The 16,304-nt window shown below is 37.0% G+C and overlaps 1 protein-coding gene across 1 annotated transcript in view; it reads left to right on the forward strand.

Moving 5' to 3' along the window:
• CTNNA3 (catenin (cadherin-associated protein), alpha 3) overlaps positions 1–16,304 on the forward strand; it is a 561,928-nt gene that overhangs the window by 474,127 nt on the left and 71,497 nt on the right. Inside the window, exon 14 of the mRNA XM_009325826.1 lies at positions 10,685–10,777. Within this exon, the coding sequence (XP_009324101.1) occupies positions 10,685–10,777 (93 nt within the window). The remainder of the gene's footprint in view (positions 1–10,684; positions 10,778–16,304) is intronic.

The raw sequence follows: 16,304 nt of genomic DNA on the forward strand, positions 1-16,304 counted from the left end.
CACGGCTAGGGTGGTTTTATTTTAACTGTCTTACTGTCTGGGAGGAACATCTGCTAAAACTGAGAAGTTTACATTTCAACAATAAGTCATAGGTGGGAGTGTGTGGGAAGGAGGATGGTAGTACCTGTGCAGTGGTACCTGTGCATTCAGAAGTGGGCTATGCATTAGATTCTGTATTTTTACAATTATGCACAATTTTTTGATTGACAGGCTTGTTCTGTGTACCTTTTTTTAAGATGATATATTTTACTTGCAGGTCAGATAGTAGAGAGGGTAAGTTGAGACTGAAGAGACTTGAGCAAATTTGAGATTGTAGATAATCATTTCATCTACTCCAGTTTGAGAAATGTACTTCTCATTGGCAATCTTTTGCTAAGGAATATATTCATCTGTCCAAGGAAATTTTTTTTTAGTGTGATCATTTAGCATCATTTAGCATAATTCATTTAACAGAAACAGATGGATTTGGCATGTTAGAGAAAACTCTTTGATGCAGGGGCTGCCATTGCTCAGGCTTTATTCATCTGATAAACCTACATTTCTTATGGAATTCTGAATTGTCTGTTTTGTCTCTTGTTTATTCTCCTTTCTGAGCACTGAAATGTCTTTTTAAGACAATCAAATTTTGAGGTATGCACTGCACCTTTTTTACCTTTAACGTACTGATGTTTTCCAAAAGCAGTTTCCGTTTTCTTATCTGCATTTCATAGGACAGTCTGCCTTGAAACAGTTTTTTTGTTTTGGCTTTGTGAATGAGGCTTTGGGATATACTCTCCTTCTCCACAAAAAAATTGAATCTTCTAGAGAGGAAAGGGAGTTTCTGCGGGAAGGCAGGCTGTATCATGTGTTTTCAAAGCATAATTTCAAATCTCTTGTTCACAGAAGTGGATTTATCTTACCACACCTCACTACTCCCTATCACAAGGAAGAATCATTGTGGAAAGTTCACCATTAGGTGAGATGAAAATACAAACTAAATGTTAAAAAAACACCACAAAAAAGCAAACAAGCATGAAAGATGAGGAAGGCAACAAAGGCTTTTGTTGAAAGTACTTGGAACCTGTGACTGGATCTAGTTAAGTGGATCTTCATTGTAATCATCCCCTCTGCTTTGGAGGTTTCCCTGCCTTCCATGGGACTCCTCAGTCCCATACACAGGGTGTTAACCAGCTGTGTCTTGGAAACCTCTCAGGATGGAGACTACTCAACCTCTCTGGGCAGCCTTCTTCACTGTTGGGCTGTCCTCATGGGGAAAAAGGTTTTCCTTATGGCTAGGCTGAACCTCTCTTGTTCCAACTTTTACCTATTGCCTTTCATCCTCCCACCATGCACCGCTTTGTGGAATCTAGCTCCATCTTCTTGATGATCTCCTCATAGGTTTTGGCGGGCTGCTGTTAGATGCCCTGAAGCCACCTCCTCTCTAGGCAGAACAAGCCCAGTTCCCTCAGCCTCTCTTTGTAAGACAAGTGTCTTACATCCAGCCACCAACTGTCTTGATGCTCCTCTGCTGACCTTGCTGCAGTTAATCAAGTGTCTTCTGTGTATTGAGTGGGGGCCAAAACTGGATGCAGCATTCTGGGTGCTGTCTAATAAGAGTCAAGTAAAGGCAGATAGTCACTTCCCTCAATTTGCTCACTCTGCCGTGGTTCATACAGCCCAGGATGCTGTTGGCGTTCCTTGCTGCCAGGGCACACTGCTGTGTCATGCCCAGCTTGCTGTGTGCCAAGACCCCCAGGTCCTTTCAGCTGATCAGCTCCCCAGCCAGGCAGCCCCAGCTTGTTTTGTTCGTAGCAAGGGGTTCTCACTTCACAGCTGCCAGACTTTGCATTTATCTTTGGTGATTTTTATAAGATTCCTGTCAGCCCATTCCTACAGCATGCATAAATCCCTCTGGATGGCAGCCCTGCCCTTAAGTGTGACGACCAGTCCCCTGATCTGGTGTCATCTGTAAACTTGCTGAGTGTGCACTCCATCACCTCCTCCAGACCCTTGGTAAAGATGTCATACAGAACTGGTCTCAGAATAGACTTCTGTGGTACTCCTCTTGTTCCCAGCCATCAGGTAGGGTACAAACCATGAACCATTGCCCTCTGAGTCTGATCATCTGACCAGTTTTTATCCATCTAGTTGTTCAACCATCCAAAGTCTAATATCCCAGCTTGGTCACAGAAACTGGGAGATGGTGTGAAGAGCCTTTCTAAATGTTAGCCACTGTTCTTCCCTCATCCAGAAATGTGGGAGAAGGTAGTCAGGTTGATGAGGCATGATTTACCCTTGGGAGATCCATGCTGACTATTCATAGTCACCACTGTCCTTTATGTGCCTGGAAGTGTGTTCCAAGAAGAGTCAGTCCATGATCTTCCCAGGGACTGAAGAGAGGCTGAGCAACCTGTACTTTCCCAGTTTGTTCAGCTGTCCTTTTTTGAAAATGGGAACCACTATGAATTTTTGAAGAGTCAAAATGCAAAGCATCTGGTTGCTTTTGGAGCTAGCCAGTCCTACATTAATGACGTTTTAGACTACTTTTAATATATACAGATGTGATAGAGAAAACAAGTTCTATTCTCTTTTAATTTTCAAATGTTGGTGTAATGTTTAGAAATAAAGTCTTCTGTTTCACACACAACTATAAAATTGGTAGACCATATATAATTTACTTTATAAAGATTACTGGCAAAAGTGAGAACAACAGCTCAACTGGCTTTTCACTATCTTTTTCAAACAACTTAAGAAGTATTTCCATTATAAACTAAATGTCTTAATTAGCTTCCCACTAGATGGAGCAAATGTATGTCAACCCAGCAGAGGAAACAGAGAACACATTTTAGATCAGCAGAACAACAAATCACTTGTATTAAAAACCACTATTCTGTTCTTGTTAATTATTAATTTTCTGAGTTTAAAATGGAAGCTTCTAAGCCATGTGGTGAAGTTTCCTACTTAATAAGCATAAGCAAAGGATACACTTTGCGTGGAGTTGTGTGTCAGTTGTCATGGTTTTCATGGAGTGAAGACAAGGACTTTGGTTACAACAGAGGTGTGTGATTGTAATAGTTATGTTTGTTCATATTTTCTGTTGTTATTTGGGATTTTAAATTCTTTTTTAAAATGTCATACCAAAAAAGTGCTTCCGTGAAATGAAATAACTGGAAAAAAGTAAACAAGCTTTCAGGTTCCCAAGTGAGTCCTCAGGTACCTGATGAAGAATTTGTACTTCTGAAATCTTAGCTTCTTTTCTTATCACGCTGTTTCCTTTTATAAAAACTGCTACCTCGTCTATAAATCTTATCTTCCTTGTATCTTTTGACCCTTTTGGTTACAATACCATTACTAGTTGTGATTTTCAAGCAACTTCCCAGTTTCCCCCAACTTTTTAGATTTAAAAAGTGTTCAGTGCTTTTACAACAGCATAACTAGGTCAATATTTTCAGGAGTAAAACTCTCTTCGAATTGTTGTAGGCATTATGCAAGAGTGGCATACCTACAAAGTACCATTAGTGCTTCAAGAGGTACAACCAAGCTTCAAGGAAGGAAGGAATGAAAACAGGGCTGAAACACAGGTTTCCAGCAAAAGAGGTGTAACTTAGCATAGAAAATAGGTGCTAAAACCCTCTGTGCCAACATACTCAGCTGTGACAACTTAGTTTTTACTTTAAAAGAGTTTTCAGAAGGCAGTTCTCAAAAATTTCACTTTAAACTTTTCAATTACACTCCTCTGCTCATATCCTTCCTATCTCCTGGGCCGTTTATTGAGAAGACTGTTATCCTAATATGTGCTCAGTCAGAACTGAAAACACAGGAATTGTCACATGGAGTCAGGCTATTGATCTGTCTAGCTGTTTCTAATGGTGATTAATCTTAACTTTTTTGTCTTAATCTCCTGGAGCAGAATGTTGTAAATTGGCTTACTGTTAAACAAGCAAACAAAACCTCCTAGCATCCAGTAGTAACAAGGTAACTTTTGCCCCATACTATGAGTTCATGGCATTTATTATTTTTAAAACCTCAACTCTTTACCATATAACATAATCTCTTTTTTACTGAAAATACTCGAATCTTTCAGTTTTGAAGGTCATAATTTATTCTCATCGTTAATTAAACTGTTTGGTCTTCACCAAAGCTTATGTTCTCACCATTAATCTTACCTGAAATTACAGCTTAAATATATAAAAAAATCTTTTGCACAATTTTCTCTGTTAGTAACAAGAACTGTTTATCATCTACATATGAAAATGAACTATCTGTAATGTGTACAGGCTATGGCAGGATAATGATTTTACCATTATTTGATGACAAATTCTTTGCCAGCAGTTGGTGACAATACTGCTATCAAAGACAGAGTTCTGATCTCTGGTTTAATTAATCATTTGTTAGCTTTTTATTCACAATATCCCAAATAATGTGGTATGCAAAAGATGTCATTTTAAGGGAAGTGCCAAGAATAGATTTCAAGAATAGACGTATGATCATTTTTAATGATAAATGGGGGCATGGTGTTTGCCATAGCATTGAGATGCCACAATACTGACATATTAAGAACATAGGATTTTAATTTGCCCTTTATAATGTAGGTCTTAATTGTTTTCAAAATAACACTCAAAATAATTGCTTTTAGCAAAAACCTAAAAAGTGCTTTTAGTGAATAGATAGCAACAATTATATGAGGTTCTTACTAAATTAGTCAGGGAAAATAAATAATGCTTGCAATTTCTTGTTCTCCCGCTAGTGCATCAAAACTCTTTCTCTGGCAGTCTGTCATCTGGCAGAATTAAGTGTGGGATAACGGTGGTATTGTGACTAATACACAAAAATATCAGACACTAGCTAAATATTTGCAGAGGGCCCATTTGTGACACATTTACCATAGTTTGTTACACTGAATGACATGCTGCTTGACATGATGAAATTTTTGAAATACAGGCATTAGTCAAATGTCCAGAGTAGAATAAATAATCTCTTTAAACCCATTCTGTTCTCAGTGAAGAACATAATAGACAAATTCTGATCCTCCTAGAGTGCTTACAAGCTTTTCTGTTGCTGCTGTGGTAGTTACATACCACAAATAACTCTGTATTTGCAGTGGTATAATAAAGACATCACTCATCAACTTAGCTCCTGTTAAGGTGTTAGTCTGCACTGCATTTTAGTATTCATTTGGGAAAAAGAATGACTGATAAGGGGTGTTGAAACCAAAGTAAGATAACTCATAGGAGTATATAATGACAGTTTAAAGGTCAGCATTTAATTGAATGTTAGATAAAGGAGATAGCTTCCTTCTTTCACATCATGGTGCCTCTTTGTCCATTTACATTGTATATCTTGAGATTTTAGAGTTGGCTCTGCATTATTTTTTAACAGCTGAGACCCTTTGTTTGCAGGATTGGTGATTTCATGGGTGCACGTGACCTTTAAAAATGAATGATCTAGATAAAGTTTAAGTTTGCATAAAAAACTTTGTGTTGGAGAAAATGCTGTGAAACCTAGTCAAACACATTGTTCTACAAAGCTTGGATTAAAAAGCAAATAAGGCAAAGAGCACATCTGCACCCAGTTTGGAAAGACTGGCAGAGATCTAAAGACTGAGGCCAGGCCTTGGTTTTATTAATTATTCTTTTTGAAATCCTAGTAGAAAAGCAAACTAAAAGCTTTGTCATCAGAGAGTTTTTTTCATTTCATAGATGAAAAGGTAATTCATAGTCTGAAGTCACCCATGTGCAATAGTAATGACTTGCTATTGCAGCTTGAAGTTGAATACCAGGAAGGTGTAAAATTCATCAATACTAGACTTGGCTATAAATATGATTTCGAGTCCTTAGCCTGAGTCTTCAGTAGCAAAACCATCGAGAATGCAGATCCATTACAAGTATTGAAATGTGGAAAGGAATGCACACTACTTGTGTAACATGTCAGCAGTAGTAACGTAATTATAGTCTTAAATGTGTAGGGACATACTTGAATGCATTTTTGTTGGGGTCAACAAAGGCTTTTCACAAATGACCAAAATCTCTCTTAGAATCCCGGGCCAGGAGGCTGGTGCAGGCATCCTGTCCTGTCTCTCACCTCCGCTCTTTCAGCCAGCTGTTACCTAACCTTGTTTGTAGACTGCTCAGGCTTCAACTTATAATTGATTTCTCCCCTACCCCAGCACCCCTAGAGGAGACCATTCAAGAGTTCTGCTCCTATGACTGCTGGAAACCTTTTTCTAAATTTTCTGTTTAAATTTATTTCCAAGCTCTTTTTACCACTGTGCTTCATGCATGAGTTTGTAGATTGTTGCTGGCCAGAGCCTTGCACAGGACTTCAGTTTACTTCAACATTCTTCCTTACATTAATGGAAATTCCATACTTGGTACATCTTAATAGTGAATTTGCTGTTTATGTCTAGTTTTCATCCTGTCACTGACTATGTATAGCCAACCCTCTTCCTCTTCTGTCACTTGCAGTTGCTGAGACTCCAGTATGTCAGAGTTTATGTACTTTTTATGTCAGAGCCCTAAATACTCAAGCTTAAACAATACTTTCAAGTTCCTTCCATTCTTCTTATTCCAGTCCTCTGGAATAGCTCTGCTGTTCTGCCTGTGCAAAATTTCTGTTTATGGATGATAGCACCCTTTTGTGTTACAAGCCCTGGTAGTCTGTACCAGTTCAAACATGCAATAACGTTTTCTGACTGTAGCATTCAAAGTGAGTGTATAATTCAAAACTAGCAGAGAGTTGCATTATGTTCAGTTTTCCCAGTATGGAACATCCATGTGTTCACACATGGAATATTCATATAAGCAGATACATGTGTGTCTCAGGTATTTAATAAATAGTGGATCATGAAAGCAATATGAAAAATCACAAATCTTACACTGAATTACGTAAAACAGCTTCCAAGGAGAGAAAACAGTTGAGTAACTACTCTATTGTTCTCATTATTATGGTGTTGGGCTTTTTTTCAATTTTTGATGCTTTGTGTCTGAAAATTACTATGGTTTATGGTTCGTGATTTAAGATTTGATATATCAAGAGCTTCTTTCTGCTTGAAACTTTGTCTTTAGTCTTTAATAACTGGATAAGGTTTTTTTCTGAATTCTGTAGTACCAATAGTTCAAAACCTGGCAGATCTGGACTTTGGAGAAAATGGCTTAGGAAGAACTCAATGGGAGTGCACTCTTCTGGCTAGGAAAATGGGCTTTCCACAAGAAACTCATCCCGGCCACAAATAAATTTTACTAACCCGAAAAGGGCATATGCATTATTTAAAAAAAAACAACAAAAAACGTTTTCTGACAACATTTGGGCCAAGAGGGGCTCAGAGATGAGCCTGCTTGCACTTAGACTCTGACCCAATGTTCTGCATATGAGTAAAGAATTGGAGAGTGAATTCCTGTGCCAGTGCAGCTGGAAAGCCATCTCTGTTCTAAAACTTGTGGTTTTGAAAGTGCCATATCAGATTAATAGATTGATGTTTTCATCTATGGAAAATCTTACCTGTGACTGTCATTTAGAGATGTCTTACACTAGTGTCATTTTCCTGACCTCTTTGCTCTCTAGGGTTTCTACATTTAGGCTGGTAATATTTATGTAGTTCAACTGTACAGAAAAATAGTATCAATACAGTTATACAAAATTCTCTCAATGCCTCCTAAAATAATCTTTTTGTAAATACATGCAATTTGTTTTGGGGTAGTGATGGTATAAAGCTCTTACTGACATGACCTAAAATTCACTTATGAATAATGTGACTGTCTCAAAATTATTAACCATTCTGCCCTGTCACAACATCTTGTATTCCGTGTTTTATAGAAGAAAAAAACCTATATTGGAAATGTGGGATTGTCAAACATTCCCAAGTATGTGTTCACCCAGGAAGGAATGGTGCCCTGCTAGTGTGAATCCAACTTTATGATCATTGGGGGAAAAAAATTGTAACTAATGTTTAGAAAAACCTAAGAATCACAATATATTTCTGTGTGTAGTAACCAAGTATCTTGTAGCTTTAGAAAGAAAGTGTTTTCTTTTTTCTATAAACCTCTCACTGAATCAAGGCTATTGGGGGCCTTGGGGGCCCTGGTCAGTGTAATCCTGAGAAGCTAAAGTCACTCTGTTCTAATATGCTTTCTGCTATTGGTCCACTAATAAGACTGTCTGTAAGTGTTTCAATTAAAGTGAGTTTGTGATAGTTTTTTTATTTCATGGCTATCCACCCACAACAAAATCTGATTTTCCTTCCACACTGCAGGTTTTCAAACAACTTTTGCATGGTAACTGTGGAATTCTTACTACGTCTAATTCCAGGACTAAAGCTGAGAGACTTCATCACACTGTTAGTCTTTGCCTGAAAGTAAAATGTTCCTTTTCACTGCTTTACCAGTGTAGCATTATGCTCATCTTTGCCCCAAAAATTGATTGCCTGTCTGTTTTCTTGAGGTAGTCTAGGTGTATTTTGCACCACCAGCATTATATTTCTGCCAGCTTGTGCACCAGCTTTGAGTTCTTTTATTTCTTACATTGTTATCTCACAGAAATTATTGTTATTTTGTTCAGTGAGTGGTATTTACTTGTGTGCTCTTGAAGTAATGGAGTGCTATTTAAACCTTATTGCAAGGCTGATGTTGAAGTCTAGTGGTTTATATACCACCCTCTGGCCACAGAGGCGCTTTCCCAAATGATATGAATACATGCAGGTGGATTTATTCAGTTTAATATAGTGCCATTACCATGCTATGGATCCAGAAATAAAATAACAGAACCCTACAGTGTTCCTCTCAACAAATCTTATTTATATATAACTTGACAGTAAAAATAAGAAGGTGAGAACATATAACAATTATTTTAAAAAATTATATTTGATATGATTGAAAATTGGGTAAAAGTAATGATCAGGTTTTTTTCTGCCTGTCTTTGTAGGGGTATCTGATAGTCCTTCTGTTGTCATGTTTCTCCTGGCACGTCAGGCTTTTGAGATACTAAGAACATCAGGATTTCCCTCTAATTGGAAGTCTAGATGTCAAGCTGGTATTGGATCATTCAGTAGTAGATCTGTCGCCAGTTATGTATCGAGTCTGGTTCTATATGTTTTTTGGTTCTTTAAAATGTGAATCTACTTGATAAAGGAAAATTTTTTGAGTGCCCTATTGCATCGGCAGAACTAATATTATTTTTTAAATAGTTCATAATCCCAAAAGTTTTGTGTGCTTCATTGTGCAGTTTTTTGTTAATATGAGTAAACTTACTTTTAATGTTTTATTTAGTGTCCTTTATGTAGCCATGTTCATTATACTTTTTTTACTAAGTTATTTATGATAAAATTCAGAACTCCTCCATGAAGACTGTTTTATTTTTATGATATGTTGGTACATGGGAAGGAAGAAATAAATGTGAAGACCTGGATCGTATAGAAAATTGCTCTTGTCATAAGTTAAACAATGTTTTTTGATGGAGTTGCACATGTATGGTTGAAGAAATTAGTACCCAAAACCTATGTTACCAAAACAGATTCTTTTAGTTGTGGGTACATTACAGTACATACAGTATACACAGTAAAAGTCATTGACTGGCCCAAATCACTCATGTTTTGGAGTTTATGGAAAAAAAAAGTAAAAAAAAATCAATGGAGAGGAAGAGAGAAGAGAATTCGGAAAGCATTATTAAGAGAGGAGGCTAAAAATAGAATTTATGTTTTTTCCCAAGATATATAATGTTTGAAGGATAATAGTGTAAGGGTTGTGAAAGGCTTATGTGCTGAATAAAGTGTAACTGCAGTTACCTAATGCTGTTGGGATTAACTTTCCTTTGTTGTGAAGATGGCTTGATACCATTAATTGAGATCTGTAAGAACTACGTCTTCCTATCCACCTACAGGCAAAAACCAGACAGCCCTAAGAACATCACGACAGTAGAAAAGGATAGCAAATTATCATAATGCAAATGTGTATTTTCATGTAATAAACTGGTGTTGTTTAAATGGCAGTTGAGGTGACTAGAAGGAACAGACAGTGGCATATGAAATAATGCCATGTATACAAATAGCAAATTAGGGCCACTTAAATTTTCCTGTAGTGCAGGAACTTGTGCTGCTTGATAGAACTGACTTGTGACACATTCAAAACTGGGGAAGAGGTGTTCTTTCTCTCCCAGAGTGCATAACTGACTTGGAGTGCTCTTTGATGTCAGTGTAGCAGCAAAAATCAGCAGGATTCTGAAGCCTCTTACTCCCACTGACAAAATATTAGACCCTTTCAAGGGCCTACTAGATCTACTGTGTCTAACATGGAGATGGGAGAGTGGTCATATGAGTATTTCTGGACAATGAAGAGAAGTAGTAGAAAAACTTGCAAAAAAAGTAGAAAAATCTTTTGGTTCTAAAAACATAGGCATCCATTCTGGTCATGTAAAGGTTTCTTGCAAGACACCTTTGCTAGCAGCAATAACACCATATTTAAATACAAAATAACTTCCCTGAGTACCAACTTTAAAAGTCAGTGCTTTAGTTAAAGCATGGCTATTCTGAACTAGTTCAGAGCTGTTTGACACAATTTCATTTTAGTTAGCATTTAGTAACCAGTGCATTGCTAGAACAGGACTCGTTTTTGTTTGTCAGACATTATGTTGGACCAAATTATAATATATGTTTGACATTAATACCAAAGTTACTAACCATAAAAGAGAATAACCTATTTCTGCATTTTTTTCCCAGACACCTGAGGAGCTAGAAGATGTATCTGACCTTGAAGAAGACCATGATGCACGTAGTCGTACAAGTATTCAGACTGAAGGGAAAACTGACAGGGTATGTATTACACCGGTTTATTTAAAAAGCAATTTGATGAGAGGGAAAAATGCTACTATATTACTGTTCCTATGAAGCCACTTAAAGTCATGGATGAATCATTAAAATCTTGTTCAACTCTTAATAGATTTCTGAAAATGTGCAGAAGGTATAAGACGATGTGTATGACCTGAGAGAAAAAAAGACAGTGTAATTAAGTTGTAAATACTTGGTGAAGATGTAGAATCATAGAATATATCAAGTTGGAAGGGACCCATAAGGATCATCAAGTTCAACTCTCTGCTCCTCGCAGGACTACCTAAATCTAAACCATATGACTAAGAGCGCCATCCAGACGCTCTTTGAACTCTGACAGGCTTGGTGCCGTGACCACTTCCCTGGGGAGCCTGTTCCAGTGACCGACGTAAATTAGAAAAATTCTTATATTTACTGAATGAAGTTCTAGCAGGTTACAGTTTCATAAATGTGGCTTGGTCTAATAGAAGCTGGGTTAATAAGGAATTTTTTATATCTGGGTCTTACTGAAGCCTGTGTTGTGCATTAACCAAAAATAACCTTTACATATGAGAAAGTTGACATGCACAGAAGAGAAAGGGGTGTATCTGGAATCTTAGCCACTGCAGTGTGTGAGTTACAGGCTTTTCCTGCTGTGTTCATGTGTGAACCTATTCTACAGTTTATTGCTTAACTAGTGAATTCATGGGGAAGTATGAAAAACTTAATAGAGTACTTGACAATTTCTGTATTTCTGGAAGTTCTGACTCTGGTTTTGCTGTTGTATCATCGTTTAACCTGAGGACTTCACTACATTACTGGTTATTGTTTATTGTTTACATGCAAACACTTTCAAGAGCCTGAAAACATTTTTGAGATAGCAAAAGGTTTCTTGGTACAAAATCGATGTATTTAGCAAACATCATTGTCTTCTCTGTGTTTCTATTTTAAATACTGTTTCAGCAAAACTGTACTCTATTCACAACTTTCTGAAGTGGAAAGATCCATGGGGCCAGAAATGTCTATTTCATTACTTGTTTGCTCAATACGTAGAGCAGTAACAGATCTCTCACACTTGATTGATTGATTCTAGTATTATTCCCATAATGGAAATTATGAATGATAGAACTAGTTGGGAAAAAGCAAAACTTCCCAGTATAAAATGAATTATGTCAAGAAAACAGCATTTTAATTTACATTTGTTTTTCGGCAAGCACTTTTTTTTTATTCACCAAACACCAATATTTTCTTTATTAAGTCTCTAAATACTAATGCGAAACTATTAACCAAAATGAACACTGTTCACTTGTGTTGCATATGTGTATATCAATTACATGTTAATTAACTGTCATTTGACTCTTAAAACATTGTGAGAAATGTAACAACTATGTGACAGATCACCTCATACAATCTTATTACTTAGTAAACATAATTGGCAATTAAAATATACTAACTGCCCTTTTCAATTAAAATTACTCTTTGTAAATGTTAGCACATTTTCTCCACGTTACAGGCTAAAATTTCTATTGTAGTTAAGAAAGGCAAGGTTTTCCTTCAAAACATTATCCATATAAGATACTATGAATTTGTTTTGAACAGGTACAGATGGTGTGCTTGCATATTTTCATAAATATCCCATAATGAATGCACTTCAAGGTTTTCTCTCACTGGGAAAACATTAGTAGTAGTTTGTAGATGTTTACTATCCTAAGGTAGTAACAAAAGATCCACTAAAGCTTTAAAAGATCACATTTTCACACATCATCTTCCACTTCTCAGAAAAACCAGAATACTTCTTTAAAGGGAGCGTTCTTTGAAAAGAGAACCATAAGTAACACATACTTCCAGATGTCTACAGAAAGCAAGAAGTAAATGCTGAGGACTGTTGGTGGTAGGGAGCTGGCTATCAAGAATCAGAGGCATAGGTTATTGCTGTGGAGAGATAACTCTGGGATATGCTTTTCCTTGTACTACACACAATATATTATAATCTGCACTGTCAGTGAATTTGGTGGGGAGGTGGAAGGGATAGTTATTTATAGATAAACTACGGTTAATACATCTGAAAAAACAATGTTTTAACAGTATAAGATGTAAATTTCTATTTTTTCTTCCATTTCTCCCCAAAATCCCTTTTTGGGGGATCTAGATAGCAGTCATTACTTAAAGCCTGATTCTATATCTTTACTTGGGAACAGTTTTCCGATTATGGTATCAGGGCCATAAGTGGCACATTACCCAAAAAATTAATAGAGAATTATAGCTTTGACTAAATTAGATACATACCCTCTTAACCTAAATCAACACGTTGACAGAAACCTTCACGTACTTTTTTTTTTTTTTAAACAAATGTTTGAACAAATCTATTTGCTGCTGCAGCAAACGTGAACAATGATTTAAGGCCTCTTTGTTTGGACTGCTATTTGATACTGATATTTGAAGATTTATACCTAGAACCTATTTAGCAGTATGAAGAATCTGTATAGGGAAGATAGATTTTGAGGTTTAGACAGGGATTGTCTTTTGTTTTGTCCTCTGCAGCAGATTTCCTGTGCTATTGTGAGGCTTTTGCGTGCAGTGGTAACACCAAGAATGACTGTGTTCCAGAAGTGGTATGGCAAGATTGCAGAGTAACTTTTTTTCCTCCTTGATTTCTTTCTCTTGGGCATTTCCACTACAGTAATTCAATTTTATTTTTACATACCTGTCTTGATACTAGTTCTGCGTAACATCACTCTTGATTCCTCTTGCTTTGTCAAGAGTGTCGTATTTTCTCCTATGTCACATCTCTCACTGCTCCAACAGTGAATTAGTGCCTGTGAAAGCACCTTTTTTGTTTCTCTTTTTATCACAACATAAAAAACATATCACAGCATGTAAAACGAGGTGCAATATGCATATGCCACTTATAACAAAGCCTACATCTTAACTAGCAAATTTCATTTTTCTTATGTTGGAAAAAATCATATATTATTAATTACAACTTCTTCAGAATCTATCTCTCTATATAGAGAGAGTATAGGTTAGTGGTGAGATGACAAGATGAGATTTGACCTTGTCTTTATGTTCTGACTCTGCAAGTATATAGGTAATCTTGGAAATGTTACTTCATTGATCTTTCCCTCAGATATATTAATCTTAAAGATATGAAATTAATAGTGCTTATGGCACCGTCCCACACCATGGGATGCAGGTTAACTTGGGCAATGTGCTGTGAGATCTCTCAGTGATTAAACTGGATAGCAATACTGATTATTATTTGTAGGGCAGTTTTATACCCCTGAAGAAGATCCTTAGGACCAAATCGTTAGCTACCGTAAAAACAGGTACTGCTTGTGGATCCAAGGACTAACGCAGTTTTTCTCAGCTGAAAGTTAGATCTTCCTCTGGTTGTTGTGTCTTAATTTGTGTAGTTACTCTGCAAGCTTATCGCACAATAATTTTGCCTGAGGAAATTCATGCCATTGTGATCAGTGTAATTCCACTGAGGTAGTTAGTGGCTTATTATCATATGATTTTGTGTTGAGGAGAAGCTCAAGTAAGTATTTGCCCAGTTAATTTTAGACTTAGAATACAATGTACATTCTGATGATAGGAGAAAATTTAAGTGTTTAAAGTTACTAAATTAGTGAAGAGAACAGCTTAGCTTAATTTTAAAGTTATTGCTACAGGTTAGGTGTTCATATTGAAGAAGAGGTGAAATGTTTTAGCTTATACATAATCCACTTACAGATGACAAGACCAGAAATGCTTTCAGGCAACCACGCATCCACATTTTTTCTCAGAGTTCTGCAGGCTGTTCTGTGAATAGATAGACAAAAACGTCTGAGAATAAGATCTTCTTTTATACAGATTTGTTGCATGCTATGTTTGCACAACAATTCAGGACTGATGAAGAGTTGACTCGGTGTGTATTACATTGTGAATGAGAAAATCCAGGCTGAATTACTTTATTGTTTTATTTGTATTACATCTTAAATACAGCAATCATTTATATATGTCTAAAAACATATTTAGCCTTGAAAAAATGGCCATATAAAAGTCTTATGAAACTAAGAATAGAGCGAGTAGATATAAAAGCAAACACCAAGAACACCTATTGATACTTGCATGAAACAATACTTAGAAGGAAAGTTAATTTGCCATCAAATGAATCAGCTATTCTTACTCAAGTAACAAGTACTTTACATCTAAGTTCCTACATTCATATAAATGCTGGCATACATTAACAGGAAGCATGTGCTATTTTGTTAATAAAAAGCCAAGTTTAAAATATTTTGTAAATTTAATTTTTATCAAAGCCACACAGAAGCTTGAAATCCTGATGATAAGAATTCAAGCATAATGCAAATAACTACTGTAATTTTGAGTAGGTTCTACTACTAATAATTTTGACACTTAATAAATGGCAAAGGATTCCCTGTCAGGAGTCATGATCTATAAAAAGTATTTAATTTCCTTGCTAATTCTGAAGTTACCCCAATTTCAGTAAGGGGAAGAGATGAAGTTAATGGAGGACTCAAGGTTATAGCAGTATAATATTATATATTATTACAAAGTAGGACTGGAAAGAACCCCAAGAAGTAGGCTAATCCAGCCATTTGTCCCAAGGTAGAATAATAAATATACTTCTTCCTGACATGTACATATATAAGAGTAATCACATTGCCACCTCTATTTAGCTCACTACTGGAATTGATTGTTTATTGGAAAGTTTTTTCTTTATACCTCATATGTTGCAATTAAGCATGTTAGTCTTATCTGCAATGGACACAGAGGATCTGAGCTTTCCTTTTTGTATATATAATCTTTTTTTGTACTTGTAGATCCTTATTCCATGTCCTCTCTGTTTTCTAAACTCCAGATAAAATAACTCCAATACCCTTTATTTATCCTTTAAGATAGTGCTTTCTCTATGTCTTTTTGCTCTGTTTTTCTCTCCTCTGGATGCTCTTCAGCTGGTTAATAACTTCTTGGGTTCATGAAAGGCAGGTCCTGCTTGACCAACCTGATCTCCTTCTATGACCAGGTGACCCACCTAGCAGATGAGGGAAAGGCTGTGGATGTGGTCTACCTGGACTTCAGTAAGGCCTTTGACACCGTCTCCCACAGCATTCTCCTAGAGAAGCTGGCGGCCCACGGCTTAGACAGGTGTACTCTGCGCTGGGTAAAAAACTGGCTGGATGGCCGGGCCCAGAGAGTTGTGGTGAATGGAGTTCAATCCAGTTGGTGGCCGGTCACGAGCGGTGTTCCCCAGGGCTCAGTTTTGGGGCCGGTCTTGTTCAATATCTTTATCAATGATCTGGATGAGGGGATCGAGTGCACCCTCAGTAAGTTTGCAGACGACACCAAGTTGGGCGGGAGTGTTGATCTGCTCGAGGGTAGGAAGGCTCTGCAGAGGGACCTGGACAGGCTGGATCGATGGGCTGAGGCCAACTGTATGAGCTTCAACAAGGCCAAGTGCCGGGTCCTGCACTTTGGCCACAACAACCCCATGCAGCGCTACAGGCTTGGGGAAGAGTGGCTGGAAAGC

The sequence above is a fragment of the Pygoscelis adeliae genome, unplaced genomic scaffold (genome assembly GCF_000699105.1).
Source record: "Pygoscelis adeliae isolate BGI_AS28 unplaced genomic scaffold, ASM69910v1 Scaffold4, whole genome shotgun sequence".
NCBI lineage: Eukaryota > Metazoa > Chordata > Aves > Sphenisciformes > Spheniscidae > Pygoscelis > Pygoscelis adeliae.